We start from the raw sequence: 14,985 nt of genomic DNA, 5'->3' as shown, positions 1-14,985 counted from the left end.
CACACACACACACACACACACACACACAATTGCATAATAAATGGAAAGAAAATAGAATACAAAAATATTAGAAAAGTAGTTAGATTTTTTTTAAGAATAGAATTAGAATAGTGAGTGTTAGAGCAGTGGTTCCCAAACTTTTCCATTCCACGACCCACCTAGACAAGTGTAATATATTTCACGACCCACCAAAATATAAAAAAAAAAAAAAAACAACGAGTGAAATTACTTTAAACCTAATCTTACTTAAAATTTTTATGACAGAAATTAAGTATTTAAGAAAAATAACCATTTTATTTTAGAGTACAACTGAAAATTTCACTACAAATTTACAAGTTTTAATTTTTGTTTACTGGCGTTAAAATATGTAGTGTCCATAAAAACGTGAAGCAGGCTCACTCCAGTGAAGTGTAATCTGCGCTGCTGTGTTTTGTTGCATTCATGATCCTTCCGTGTGTGTCGGCGAGAACGGAGCACAATCCAACACTTTTTTAGAAAAGCATAAGAAGCAAAGCAGAACTATCTAAAACAGTTTGGAGATTAAAATAATTGTGAAATAGGTAAAAAAAGACCGATTGAACCTTTTAATGACATTGCTCTGAGACCTTCAAAACACGCAACGCACACGGACTTAATTGCAATTTGAAAATCACACTAAGGATATTGCAGTTCATTATTAATGTTGGTGGGCTATATCGTTGTGATGAGTGGGTTCCCAGTTCCCGCCTCCTTCTTCCTGTGATTGTGAAGATTTTAATGTTTTACACTGGTGCCGAAGCCAGGGAGGAAGGAGGGGCGCGCTGCCGAAGATCCTTCGCCGCTGGGGTGAATCCGCAGTGCCATCGAGCAGGGCGAAGGAGTCTGCCGCCGAGGGTGCTCGATGTGGTGGGCTGGAGTGAGTTGCCGGGGGGACGGACGAACTCACTCCAGCCCACCGCCTCGATGACTCCTTCGTGGAAAGAGGTGGGAACCGGCGGACAATCAAACAAAGTTTTAATAACCAAATAAACACAAAACAGCGCGACAGCCCCTCACGGATGACTGCCGTGCACAAATAAAAAACAAACACAAAATAAAACCCAGGCCTGGTCCTCTCTCGTCCTTCACTGTCATCGCTCCTCTTTTGTATCCTTCCGATCTCCTCCGTGGTTCTTGAGACCGGTGAGTGTTGCTCATTTCCCAATCACTCCACCGGCCTAGCTCTGTTCCCATGGCACTAGGCCCCGCCCCACTCGTCACATTCGTGCAGCCCTAGACTGAACTGTGTTAGTGTCTGTGTGTCATTGAAACGCAAAATTAGCTGCAGCCAAGTGACTTTGTGCGACCCACCTTGTTCCATTCCGTGACCCACGAGTGGGTCGCGACCCACAGTTTGAAAACCCCTGTGTTAGAGGGTCAAATAAAGATAGAAGAGATGGGTTTTAAGCCGATTCTTGAAGATGGCTAAGGACTCAGCTGCTCGGATTGAGTTGGGGAGGTCATTCCACCAGGAGGAAACATTTAATTTAAAAGTCCGTAAAAGTGACTATGCTTCTTTGGAATGGCACAATCAAGCGACGTTCACTTGCAGAACGCAAGCTTCTAGAGGGCACATAAGTCTGAAGTAACAAATTTAGGTAAATGGGTGCAGAGTCAGTGGTAGTTTTGTAGGCAAACATCAATGCCTTGAATTTTATGCAAGCAGCTACTGGAAGTCAGTGCAAATTGATAAACAGAGGTGTAACATGTATTCTTTTTGGCTCATTAAAAATTAATCTTGCTGCTGCGTTCTGGATTAATTGTAAAGGTTTTATAGAACTGGTTGGAAGACCTGCCAAGAGGGCATTGCAATAGTCCAGCCTGGACAGAACAAGAGCTTGAACAAGGAGTTGTGCAGCATGTTCTGAAAGAAAGGGCCTGATCTTATTAATGTTGAATAAAGCAAATCTGCAGGATCAGACAGTTTTAGCAATGTGGTCTGAGAAAGTCATCAATCATAACATGGAATAAATTCACTGACGTTCAATCAAGACGAGCCGAGATGGATCCGCCGAATCGAAGATTTCAGGTAACCAGTTTTATTTGTTTTGATGTTAAATATGTCAAATGTATCGTCTTGATTGAACTTCAGTGAACTTATTCCATGTGTTCCATGTGCGGTTCAATATCAACCAATAAGATTCCATGTACGATGTCGCGTTTTCATTGGTCAGTCGTTGAAGCCTATTTCTGATTAGGTTGTTGCCGTTTTCACAGCGTTTATGCCAAGAGCAAAGAGAAAGAAATCCAAGAGAAGAGTACTTGGCCATGCGCGAACCCACAGGACACAGTCTGAGCACATAAACCAGTGGCAGAATCAGAACGTCATTAATAGGTGGGCCTGGTGAATATACGAAGGGGCCTCGGGTTTTTTAATCTTATACACCTGATTCCCAGGCTCCGTATTATAGAGCTTTCACACTGGGTGCGGATGCGGTCCGGTGATCAGTTCCATGTGCGGTGCAGTGCATAGACCGAGTCTATTTCTGATGTGCTGCACGTGCTGAATTAAAGTGACAGGCTGACAGTGCATGGTTCATGGTCAAAATGAACACAGATTGACATGAAAATATAATAATCTCACCATAAATGCGTTTAATTAAATAAAATGTAGTAATCTCACCATAAATGCATTTAATTTAATTATACTGTAAATTATTTATTAATTCGTTATTATTAAAAAAAAAAAAAAAAATTGTTTTTATTAATCTGATTGGGTGGGCCACCAGGCTACAATTATGCGCTCTCGACATTTGACAGGGAAATAACGCCATATCCATATGCTCACCGTCTCTCTGTGTTAGGAGGGCAGAACAGAAGGTGGAGGTGTTTAAGGGGAACTGTTGTTAGTTCCTTCCAAATTGTGTTTAATCCATTTTTTTCTTTCATGTGTCTGTTATTATTAACTTAAAAGAATAGTTCTACCGAAATGAAAAATCTGTCATCATTTACTCACCCTAAAGATGTTCAAAACCTGTATGAGATTCCTTCTTCTTCTGAGTACAAGACACAATATTCTTAAGGATGTTGGAAATCAAACAGTTGACGGTAGCCATTGATGTCCATAGTATGGAAAAAAATACTATAGAATTCAATGGCTACCGTCAACTGTTTGATTAGTTTTTGTGCTCAACAGAAGACAAACTCATACAGGTTTGGAACAACTTGAGGCAAATTTTTCATTTACATGTTAACTATCCCTATCTATCTATGTATCTATGTATCTATCCATCCATCCATCTATCTATCTATCTATCTATCTATCTATCTATCTATCTATCTATCTATCTATCTATCTATCTATCTATCTATCTATCTATCTATCTATCTATCTATCTATCTATCTATCTATCTATCTATCTATCTATCTATCCATCATCTGTGTCTATCCCTCCATCCAGATCAATCCACCTTAAAGTATATAAATTACATTAAGAACCTTTCTAACAATTAGTCTTACGACAATTTATATGGATTTATGTTTTTCTAAATTACATTTATTATAGTGAAGTTCATCTGAAACTAATCGAATTGTCTAATTATCTAGCTCCTCTTCTTTCTGTCAGATTATTCTTTCATCTTTCTCTTTCACCAGGCCATCCTTCATGTCTGCAGTTCACAGACAACATGATGCAGGCTGTTGGAACGTACCAGTGGCAGTGCATCGAGTGTAAATCCTGCAGTCTGTGTGGCACCTCAGAGAACGATGTGAGTCTTTAAATCCTAACAAAGAGCATAGATAATTTTCAACATCTCAAACAAGATTCTCAAAGCACTCTTGGACATGGACATGCCGTGTATGCGTGTTTCTGCAAGCCTCCTCATATGGCTGAGTGTGTGTGAGCTAACAGCTTGGTGACGCCCTCTACTTTTGTAGGATCAGCTTCTGTTCTGTGATGACTGTGATCGGGGATACCACATGTACTGCCTTAAGCCTCCCATGACACAGCCACCCAAGGGTAAGATCACTTCACAGCAACTCAGTAAAAAATAGATATTAAAAATCATTAATACTTCCATTGTTTGAGTTCTAAAATCTGCCTGACTGGTGTGGCTTGTTGCCTTTTATGTCTGGCCTATAATAACATGTGAATATATTAACATGCATTAATAATAAACCATCAATAAACCATGTTTTAACATTTCAGTACTTGGACCGTAATAAAATAATAAAAAAATTAAATTTTATTTAATACATCTTAACGTGAAAGCTGAACCTTTTTAGGTTTGGTTGAAATTAGGAACTCAATATTTAACATAAAAAGTCTATATTAATTTGTTAAATGGAGATTCATTTTTTGTTTATAAAAATGATGATGGACCCTGAAATTCTACTGACCCGCTGCTGAAGACCAATGCTGAATAAAATACGTATAATACTGATTTACAGTACACAGCATGGACAAATGGATGAACAAAAAGTCATACAATAAACAAATACACATGCTGTACATGTGAGTTACCTTACAATTGCTTCATCCACAGGAAGTTGGAGTTGTCATCTGTGTCTTGGTCTGCTGAAAGATAAGGCATCTGGTTTCGGAGAGCCCTAGGCTTTGAGGAGGTTCTGCACAGTCACACACAGACACGCACAGTTGACTCAGGATAGATGTTTGTCTTGGTTTTGCTCTGTAAATCTCCTCCTGTAGTAGTGTGAAGTTGAGTCTTCCTCTACCTCCATGTTACAAACATTTTCCTCAACCAAGTCTAGGCAGTCGGTAGTCTACCTCCCATCCTGCTCACTAGCAAACCCAAAGGCAGGTTTGAGTCCAGATTGTCAGATAACCTACAAACATGAGTCTAATTATATAATACAAAAAGTACTTAGTTAAATAGCAACACCAGCACAATAACTGTAATATTACAATTAAATTAAGTGATAATCAACCTCATATACTGTACACACAGAAGCTTTTGAGCTGTGATTCTAAGCTATTATTTCTTTGAAATTATGATGGACAAAGCCACTTTTAACAAATAACAAACCAGTATACGTTATTTGCCGTTTATACTGTAAGTCTTTAATAAAAAAGCAACAAACTTATTTCGGAGACACACACCAGTAGTATGAAGCAAAACCATTTTAATTTTAGTTCATGTTTTCAATGTGTCTGTGATGTCTGTAAGATCATATGATTTCTTGCAAGATATTTTTGGCTCATAACCTGTTTGATGTATAGAGGATGATTGTGATTAGAAGCTCATCTTTCTTACTGGGATCCTCATTCAGGTAGACATTTAGAGCTTAGTATCTGAAAGCAATCTTTAAACTAAATGGCAAAAAATACCTTTTCCATGTATTGAAGCAGCACTTGGCTTTGACTTCAGGACTGGAAAATAATGCTGTTGAGTGTTTTTTATTTGTACTTTTATATATATAATTAAGCAGACAATCGTGTGGTTGGTAAATTACATGATAGCCATCATATTCAAATACACCTATAATGCTTTTCTTGTTTTACTTTTTCAAGCCTGCTTTTACAAGACTGTTTAATATTTCATTACATTTTGTGGGACAAACTGTATCTTTGCTGCTGGAACATTCCAGTTTTGTCTGTTGCCCTTCATACCTCTCTGAGTGAAACATCTGTTCACTCCATTTTGTATTTCTTTGCTCGTGATATATTAGCATTTCTATTTCCATCTGGCCATTCTCTCATGTCATTCCCACCTCCTTCACCTGTATAATACAGCAGAGGCTCTATTTTCAGAGCCACTTCATCAATGCTCTCAAGATCTAGCGATCTGTTGAATATTTTAGCTATGCATTTTTATCTGTTTTAAAGGTCATTTACATTTGTTTTTCAGTTTAAGAAATGTATTAAAGGTTGCAAAATCAAACTACTTTTGATGATGTTAAGAATCTATTCATCTAACCATAGTTAGGCCTTTGGAGCAAAGAAAAAAAGATGGAAAACAAAAACTGATAGTTGATACTTTATGACTTTTGCACTTAAAATAGTTAACCCATTCTAAATCTAAACCTTAGTTTATCTTTTTTTTCAGACTTTAAACCTGAAAACCTGTTTATTTAGACTCTACATTTGTAAACTGGGTTAACAATCTTTTTTTTGGATATTACTCGATATTGATTGGAGGAACACAGCGAGGGCTTTGTTTAAATATCTCCTCGTCTCTTCCTCAATGTACCATCCACTCTGTCCGGAATAAAATGTAAGAATAATTTGGTCTATTCTGCAGTGTTATCAAGGAATTTTCCCTCAGACGAGTTTCTGTGACTGTACTAAACTCACAAATATTTAATGAAGCAGGCGCTATTCAGGGTTATGGCTGGTTATTTTTGGCTAAAAAACTACCTGAGGGCAGCAGTCAAAATAAAAATGGGGAACTGATTTTTAATGATTTTAACTTATAAACTGCTAAAAAAAAAATCTACTGTGAGGTTGTTAATTGATGGCATTTGGTGGTATGTTGTTAACCTCGTGTACCAGCCATAGACTGTATAAAAACAGGTACCCGCATATACGAGATGCCTTTGTCGTTTAGTAACGGAATTCCTAGTGAAAAACTACATTACCCATAATTCTTTCACCAGAAATTTCCACCAGAGAATCGCAACGTGAAAATTGCACCAAAAGACACCTTACATAGATTTATGTTTTTAAATTTGACTCGCGATTGTAGATCTTGTTCTCATGAAAGCTGTCTTGTACTTTTGTCTATTTGTTTGATTTTCAAATACTTTTTTATTCAAATTAAAGTTTGGAATGTTCTGAATCACCTGATTCAGCTTATAATTCTTTAACGAGAACTAAAAATCCCCATAGGAAAAATACTTAAAAACTGCTAAATCTCTTAAAGTAAATTTCTTAAGTAAAAGTTTAATACTTTTCATTGCCTGGGGTTAAAAGAAGGTATAAAAAGATAACCCAGGGTTAAGCTACAAACAGCTCCATTATACCAACACAAGCATCGAAATGAATTCATCTAGTCCAAAAGTAGAAAAATGTTTTTCAATGTGAAGTACTTTATAGTCACCCCAATTTAACTGTTATCTGCCTGTTACAATGTCATTTGTTGTATATAATCATCTGTAATTCAAACACAAATGTTGACTTTTTAATCCTTTGCGATCCAGAATGCTTTTGTACTTGTTTTTTTATTATTATTATTTGTCGTCTTTTCCTTTTTATCCGTGTTGTAATGTAAAATTTAATCAATAAATAAATAATAAAAGTTAAATTAAGTCTATGCTGATTTCACCTTTAAAAAGAAGTTTGTGCTTGTCATGCTTACCACTAGAGAGCAGCAAATACACATAAACAGATGAGCAAAGCCACCTCCTCCCTCTATCTATTCTATAATGTCATTCAGATCTGTTTGCGGTTCAGTATTATGAAATCCTACCCCACTGGCTTTATTGAAGTCAAATCTAGCTTAACGAAGTACAAGTCTCTTATGTAGCTATATGTGTATTGCTAAGTTCAACATTTAAAACATGTTTGATGGACCATCATGAACAGTTTGAGGAAAAAATATGTGACACAAAATGCTGTCCATGCAGAGAAAAATGAAAAAGCATTCCATTCTGAATGTTTATTAAATGTCTCAGGACTCCGGTCCTCCTTTCCATTATCAACTGGATCCCAATGAAAAAAAAAAGCCTAAAAGCAATAAATCTCTTTAGATATATTCCATGCATAGTTTTGTGCTGAATATGGCACTTGTGCCTCTAAGTTATATTCCACGTTCTAAACAGCATCTTCCATATCCAGGATTGCTGTAAAGTCTATACATTCCATTTCAACCTAATGTACAGTTATGAGTCAACAAATCAACTACCTGAAAATGTGTAGAGGAGACTTTCTGCCATTTGTCTGTGTTTTCATTTGTGGGCTAAAGACAGCTGAGAGAATTCATGTCTTCCAGCAACACAAGTCTATGTGTTTCTGGCAGTGATGCTGCTTCAGGAAACGATGCAAGCTAAAAATACAGAAATGCAGATTGGTTGGCTATTCAATGTCCAAACTCCTTTCTAATGGATAGTAATCCGACAAAAACATTGTCTACTGTTGATATGTTGAAAGTGAAGGGCTGTGATCCTCTGTTCTCAGGGCAAATCATCATCACCATCATATTAATCAAAACACTGACACAAAGCAACATTAAGTGCTTACATTCTACACAGAATGTACAATACTATTCATTAAAGCAAAGACAAACATAGTCAACAAGGACCAATGTGTTGGTTTCAAAATTGAGATTCTACGTCATAATTATAAAATTAAAAAAAATTATGACGGGGAAAGTTGACTTTTGTAATTATGATTTTTGTCAACTCATAATTTTGACATTTTGTTATAAATTTTTATCTAATTTATCTAATAAATAGTTATCTAATAATTATAATATATATATATATATATATATATATATATATATATATATATATATATATAATTTAAACTTTTTCTCTCAGAATTTTGAAATGTCACAATTATGATCTTTTATGTAACAAAATGGTCCTCCATAAATGCTACCAAATAACTGAATGTTGTTATTTGGAGATTTTGTAAAGCTGTTCAGGAAACACACTGACCAAGCAGGAAAAGCAATATTCTGTGCTCTGAATCATCCTGAAATACTAATACTTTTTATTTTCCTGGTCAGTATTTTTTCATTCCTCAATAAAACTGAGTCTAAAAGGTATAGCTCTTCATCATTTTCTCATCTCTATTAGAAGTAGCATGTGCTAATACTGTAGGTGAGTATAACACGGCCTGTAGACGGAATAAATAATCCCACTTTCTTCAGAATGGCAGGAGTAATAACAATGTGCTTCTCCAAACCCCTCCGTTTCCACTTTCATTCTTCATATTCAGTGACTGTCCAACAAAAAGTATATGACGAAAAGTTCTGTGTAAACCTGGAATGAGGGAGCACAGTCACTGAAAGCCCTTTGGAATGCTCTGAAGATTTGAGACACATCCTCGCTTAGTTTTGACATACTGGACTGATTACAGCACACCAGTTTTCATACCTGACGATGAATGTTTGGAATCGGTAGCTAAATCCAGCGAGACAGTCCTGTCCTTGCTGCAGTTTGGTTATAAGTATCAAACATAAAATGTTTCTCTAGATGGTGCTGGGAAATCTGACATTCATGTATACTGAAAGCCAGTTACTGATTTAATAGACACAGACAGCACTGTTGCCATTTGGACTTATTGCATGCTGCCATCTAGTGTCGGTAGCTGTGTGGTGTTCGGGTGGGTTTTGGAGAGAGCGTGGTCCATACATGTGGTCCGTCATGGCCACAATCCTTCCACCTCATCAAACTGCAAACAGCAGGACTCGTCAGGAGGACTGCATGAGGCCTGTCAGTCGTTTACTTGTCAGAGACTTGCCCTGAAACACAATTGTGTTATTATTAAAAGTGTTCTTTTAAAGAGTACCAGTTAAAAAATAGTGGTCTTGGATGTGACTAATAATATACAGCCGCAATTCCAAATATAACAAATAGTACACATATGTACACTACTGAACAGTGAAATTACAACTGCGAAATCCTTGTGAACCCTTTATGGTTCTCAGAAAATATCCCATTTTCTTCTGGTCTGATTACCTTCCGGAAAACCTGATTTTGAATTAAAGTTAAAAAAAAGGACTGGTGATGGTCTTTTTTTTTGGGCCACTCACCACACTGCGAGTGAATTTCTCCAGGGATGTGCGGCGGCCTTGCTCAGTCTCAGGCTGTGGAGCAGAGGTTAATGGAAGGGAATGGGGAAGAAACAGTGAACAAAACCAGGTTAACGTGTTAGTAAAGAAGAGGGATTAAAAAAATAAAATGGAAATTTAGTGTTATTCTTAATAATCAAACTGGTGCTGAGACAACTGGACTGTAAAATGGCTCTGAAGTGAACTGAAGTGCCCATGTTTAGCCATTACAAGTTATCAGTAGAGTAAGTAGGCCATTTGATGATAAGTACATATTAAGTTGGCTTAGTATGTATTAATAAGTGCAAACTGAACACTGAATACTCGTTTGCAAGTGAAGAAAAGCAAATGATTCAATTCAGTACTGCTGTTTTTAGCAAAAAGAAACTAATATTGTCTCTTATGAAAGAACTGACTCTGAAAAATGTGCTCAAAAAAGAGAAATTTTTCATTATATGACTTGCTCCTCTACAGTGAATGGGTGCCATCAATAACAAAAATGCTCCCTCCTGTAAAAAACTCCATCCCATTCATCTACATATTTGTTCAGGGCTGTTTTTGCTTGTAAACAGTGCTTGATATGTGCCTATTTCTTTCCTGATCCTGACAAGACAACATCTTCACCGGAGAAAGCAATATAATAGATTGAAGTCTCGTAATTTAGCTGGAAGCAATGTTTTGAAGATAAAAAAAAACATGTCTGATTATCAATGTTTGCTTAGTTTCTTACAAACACACAGCTTTTCACTTTACAAGACATTAATTGATGGACTGGAGTCGTGTTGATTACTTGTGGATTATAATGTTTTTATTTGCTGTTTGGGCTTTCATTCTGACGGCACCCATTCACTGCAGAGAATCCATTGGTGAGCAAGTGATGCATTGATTAATGCCTTTAAATCTATCCCGCCAAAGTAACAATCTCAGATGACCTGAGGGTGAGTAAAAGTTCATTTTCAACTTTCATTTTGTGGTGAACTATTCTTTTAACAGAAAATGTCCTGGCAGAAAATTACCAGCATCTTTTGTTTTTCCAGTTTTTTCCCTTGCAGTACTCTAGGGGCACACTGATTTTTGTTTTTAAGGCTGAATGGTTCGTGCAAAAGAATACTGAAAACAAAATAGCTTTTGTTTATTGTCTAAAATGATTCCGCTTCATTACACGCGGCAGAGGGAGATTTGAGATTGGGACTAACCTTCTTTCTGGCCAGCAGGAGGTCCTGGTAAGCATTGGAGCGCAGGAAACGAGGGTAGCTGTCACTCTTCATCAGCTTGTAGATGTGGTCCTGAAAGAGAAAAAACATTGCAGGCTGACAGTGAGTTTGCTGCTTGGATGAAAGGATAGTGCCTTGTTGCAAAGCAATGAGAAAGAGCCAAGAATCTGAAAAATGGCTTTCTGTTCTCATGATCCTGCTTTTGTTATCTTTTCAGTTATGACTTCACATATGCAAACAGGAATAAATCTGCAGGTTCTTCCATTGGAAAAGACAATCTATGTCTGATAATAGATATCTTGCAGCAGGATTATTGACAATTCACTGCTGCCAAAATAGTGTTTTACCTAAGGAGATGAAGGTGCATGTTTGTTTTTTCTTTTTGACATTATTTCAACATTATTTTCAAATAAAGCACAATTCACCTGACAGACTCCTAGCAAGTATCTTGACAGACTCAGTAATGTCACAGATTCTGTAACACTCTCTTCAATTATTATACTTTGAATTTTCTGAAAGCAGTTAGATACTTAGTGACAGTTTCTAGAATAAAATGGATTTTATCATTCCAGAGAGACTTCTTGACTCTGGTTATGAGCATTGTGATGCGTGTTATTCTGTCTCTTTCATCAGTTATGTAAATGTAGATAAATGAAAGAGGCAGACATAAGGCAAACTCTTTTGAACAGAGCTGTGAGGACAAGGACAAGGAACAGATTATCCATCAGCATTATTGTACATCAATCTCCCCGAATGGCCCAAAGCCCTCAAGTTCCTTTCATCATTTCAAAGAATGAAAGAGATTCTGCCTTGGGCACAACTTGTCTCTTAGTGCAGCTTTCATATCTTCTCCGTCCATTCAAAAACCTAAAAGCCTTCAATCATCTGTGAAATTGTGTATACACAATGGTTATTAGACACTAAAAAATTTCTTCCCATTTAGTTCATAAAGTAAGATAATTTTTTTTCCAAACATGCAGAAAGGACGTGGAAATTGTTAAAAAGAACAAAAGCCATCAGTGCTTGAGCTGTGCTTCCTGTGACAGTTAATCACCTGGGCATCTTCAAAGCTGTAGCGGCCTGGGTCTTTTAGATTCTGACTGGTGCGCTCGTAGCTGTGTGAGTCTAGATTGATGGCACTGGGAGCTCCCTCAGCAAGAAACTCTTGCCAGATCTCCTGAGCACGAGCCGCCACTTCCTGCAGGGGGCGGCACTTCAGATCCTGCACAGCCAACCAGAACCTAAGGAGAAAACAATAATAAATGTCATCTGTAAAGAGTATTGACCATGGGAGGATGGTGCAAATCAAATTAATTTGAACAGATGTAATTGTTATTGTAAAAATAAACTTTCTAAATATGTACACCACCGTTTGAACTTTCTATTTATCAAAGAATACTGAAAAATGATAATGGTTCCACAAAACCTTTGCTAAGATTTTTTTTTCTTTTTTTCTGAAGGATCTTTTGACAATGAAGACTGAAGTAATTCAGCTAAAAATTTTACTTTGCCATCATAGGAATAAATTACTTTATTAATATTTCATAAATATTTTAAAATATATAGTAAAATAGAAAACATTTATTTTAAATTGTAATAATTTTTCACAATATTACTTTATTTTTACCATATTTATGTTTTATTTTTTTCAAAGGCATCTTGGTGAGAAAAAAAAAACATTTAAAAATGTTACCAACCCTAAACTTTTGAATGATAGTGTATATATTTTTGTTCCTACAGCAACATTTTTGATGCTGGACAATGGCATGATTTTGTTCGCAGATTTTGGTGTTTTGTCTCAAATGTTTTGTGGCTTAACTTGAGGAATATTGCATAAATGTTCCAATACATAGTGTTATAAAAAAAAAAAAAAAAACTTTTAGCCATTTGTAAAAATGTATGGCAAATCATTAAAGACCAGATTGTAATTCCAACAATCTGAACCAAGTTCAGTTCCTAAAGCTAATTTTCACTCCCAATTAGCACTTGGTGTGTGTTACTTTTGGGCCGTCTTTACATCACTGACAGCAATGGCATTCCCAAACACCTCAGTTACAAACACTGGGTTAATTATGGAAGCCAGTACAGGCACAGCACTCGCCGAGACAGAGATAGAGGAAAGCAATCACCCAGTCACTCCTTCTACCTTCATATCATACTTGCTCTGTAGCTCTATAGATCTCTGCAGTGTAGAAGTGGTTTAGGCCCTAATGGGCTCTGGGGAGAGTCAGGCAGTCAAGAGGACACATCACTTTCACTCTCCTCACAGACTGGCAAACATAAGACATCCCCCACAGAGGCTATTAGATGCCTAGCTGGGGGATACGTGGAGATACGAGAGAAAGAGAAGGATGAGAGATGCATTGAGACAAGCAGCGTTTTATCTCTTGCTCAGTCACTTTACGGCTCCAGTGACCTGCGTTATCTCTGCAGCTCCCTTCGGGGCCATGCTGTCCTGGTTGGGCATCTCCTGGGGCCCACCACTGCCTCATTTGCCCCACGACGCCCGAGGTTTGCAGTAACTTATCACAATGCATCAGCGATCAGGCTTTAGAGGTTGTAATGATCATGTACCGTCAGTGAATTTACTCGCTCTTTCTCATCAGTGATATTAAAGCTTGAGGTCTGACCTTTTGCTTGTCCTGTTCTGCTACATTTTGTGCAAGTCATTAAAAGTGGAGTGGGAGGTTAAGAGAGAGGAATGAGTAGGAAGGGGGAAATGTCACAGAAGTGCAAATGAACGGAGGACAGAGGAATATGTTGATGGGAAGCTCACAGCAGGTTCTCGGAGCTGAATTCAGACTCCAGGAATTTAAGAAACTGCTCACGGCCCACTGGGTCCTTTAAAGCCTCGTCCAATGAGAAAGCCCACTTCTTTACTCGTTGTTGACTCGGGTCCTTACTAAGATAGAGAGATAGAAAGAGAAAGACAGTATTTTATTTATTTAACTTACATTGTTCTTTGCAATATCTCCTGACAGCAGCTAATGCTTTAACAATATAATGTACCATCGTTTGTCATAATAACAAGACAAGACTGAAAACAAAGAGAGAAAGAGACTGTGTGTGTGTACACAAGATCACTTAATCACGTCTAATAATATCTTGTAAATTAGAGTTTGAATAAGTAACAATATGAAAACCAACACAGGAATTTGCTATTTTGAAAACCTAATTCCAACAACTGTTAATTAACATGATAAGGTAAATTAGTCGAACTCATTTTTGCTTAATTAAATGACAACAGTGTGATCAGATGTAAAGAAAGAAACCCAGAAATGAAACACTAGGATGAGGGTGTGTGTGGGAGGTATTCCTTAATTCCCGTCAGGGCATCTGTGAGGAGCTGTGAGAACAGCTCAGGCAAGTGGAGATGAAGGAACGGGCTGTGTTTTATCGAAATTCAAAACAACATAAGGACTTCAGCAGACTTAAAACTACTTGAGATATTCAGAACGAGGTACTACAGTAGTCACGATCCTAAAGAGAGCTCCAGCAATCAGAGTAGTCACTGTTAATGTGGAGACATGACACTTGCCCTGCGAGTCATCATATCAGTCTCCTCACACTCTCAACTTCACGCTTCTGTCTTCGCAAATAGAGTTTTTCTAGGGTGACCATACATCCTTTTTCCCCCAAACACATCCTGGCTGGGATTTCTAAATTGTTTAAAATGCTCTACAGTCCTCACACATTATATGTACACGAATTTGCAGTGCTTTGACCGTTCTCTGTATCCCGAGATAAGAGTTTTTCAAAATAAAACCAAAAAGAAGCTGAACAACAAAACAGATAAGAACTTCTTGACAAATGCGACTTCAAAAAAATTAGCAACTTAGCAATCAATTTCCTCAGAAGCAGTTAGCAATCAATTAGCAATCAATTTCCTCAGAAGCAGTTAGCAATCAATTAGCAATCAATTTCCTCAGAAGCAGTTAGCAATCAATTAGCAATCAATTTCCTCAGAAGCAGTTACAAAGAAATTCAGACATCCCGATCCCTTCTCCCTTTCATCTAATGAAAACTAGACTACAGAAGAGAGGAATCTATAAAGAAATATGTCATATTTAGGTTT

The 14,985-nt window shown here is 37.2% G+C and overlaps 2 protein-coding genes across 3 annotated transcripts in view; one reads left to right on the top strand and one right to left on the bottom strand.

The window, feature by feature from the left end:
- The window catches only part of LOC132092417 (zinc finger protein DPF3-like), a 40,696-nt gene extending 33,475 nt beyond the window's left edge, over positions 1 to 7,221 (top strand). For both annotated transcript variants that reach the window (XM_059498643.1, XM_059498644.1), the window contains 3 exons: positions 3,614 to 3,726; positions 3,896 to 3,977; positions 4,504 to 7,221. In XM_059498643.1, the coding sequence (XP_059354626.1) occupies positions 3,614 to 3,726; positions 3,896 to 3,977; positions 4,504 to 4,571 (263 nt within the window). In that variant the 3' untranslated portion in view covers positions 4,572 to 7,221. The remainder of the gene's footprint in view (positions 1 to 3,613; positions 3,727 to 3,895; positions 3,978 to 4,503) is intronic.
- A 1,794-nt stretch (positions 7,222 to 9,015) lies between these two features.
- The window catches only part of LOC132092416 (regulator of G-protein signaling 6-like), a 62,567-nt gene continuing 56,597 nt past the window's right edge, over positions 9,016 to 14,985 (bottom strand). The window contains exons 14-18 of the mRNA XM_059498642.1: positions 13,687 to 13,812; positions 11,965 to 12,151; positions 10,893 to 10,982; positions 9,679 to 9,732; positions 9,016 to 9,387 (exon numbers count right to left, since the gene is read on the bottom strand). Coding sequence (XP_059354625.1) covers positions 9,337 to 9,387; positions 9,679 to 9,732; positions 10,893 to 10,982; positions 11,965 to 12,151; positions 13,687 to 13,812 — 508 coding nt within the window. The 3' untranslated portion in view covers positions 9,016 to 9,336. The remainder of the gene's footprint in view (positions 9,388 to 9,678; positions 9,733 to 10,892; positions 10,983 to 11,964; positions 12,152 to 13,686; positions 13,813 to 14,985) is intronic.

Source organism: Carassius carassius, chromosome 18 (assembly GCF_963082965.1).
Source record: "Carassius carassius chromosome 18, fCarCar2.1, whole genome shotgun sequence".
In the NCBI taxonomy this organism is placed as follows: domain Eukaryota; kingdom Metazoa; phylum Chordata; class Actinopteri; order Cypriniformes; family Cyprinidae; genus Carassius; species Carassius carassius.
Note: the sequence above shows the minus strand (reverse complement) of the source record. Positions and strands in the feature narration are given on the sequence as shown.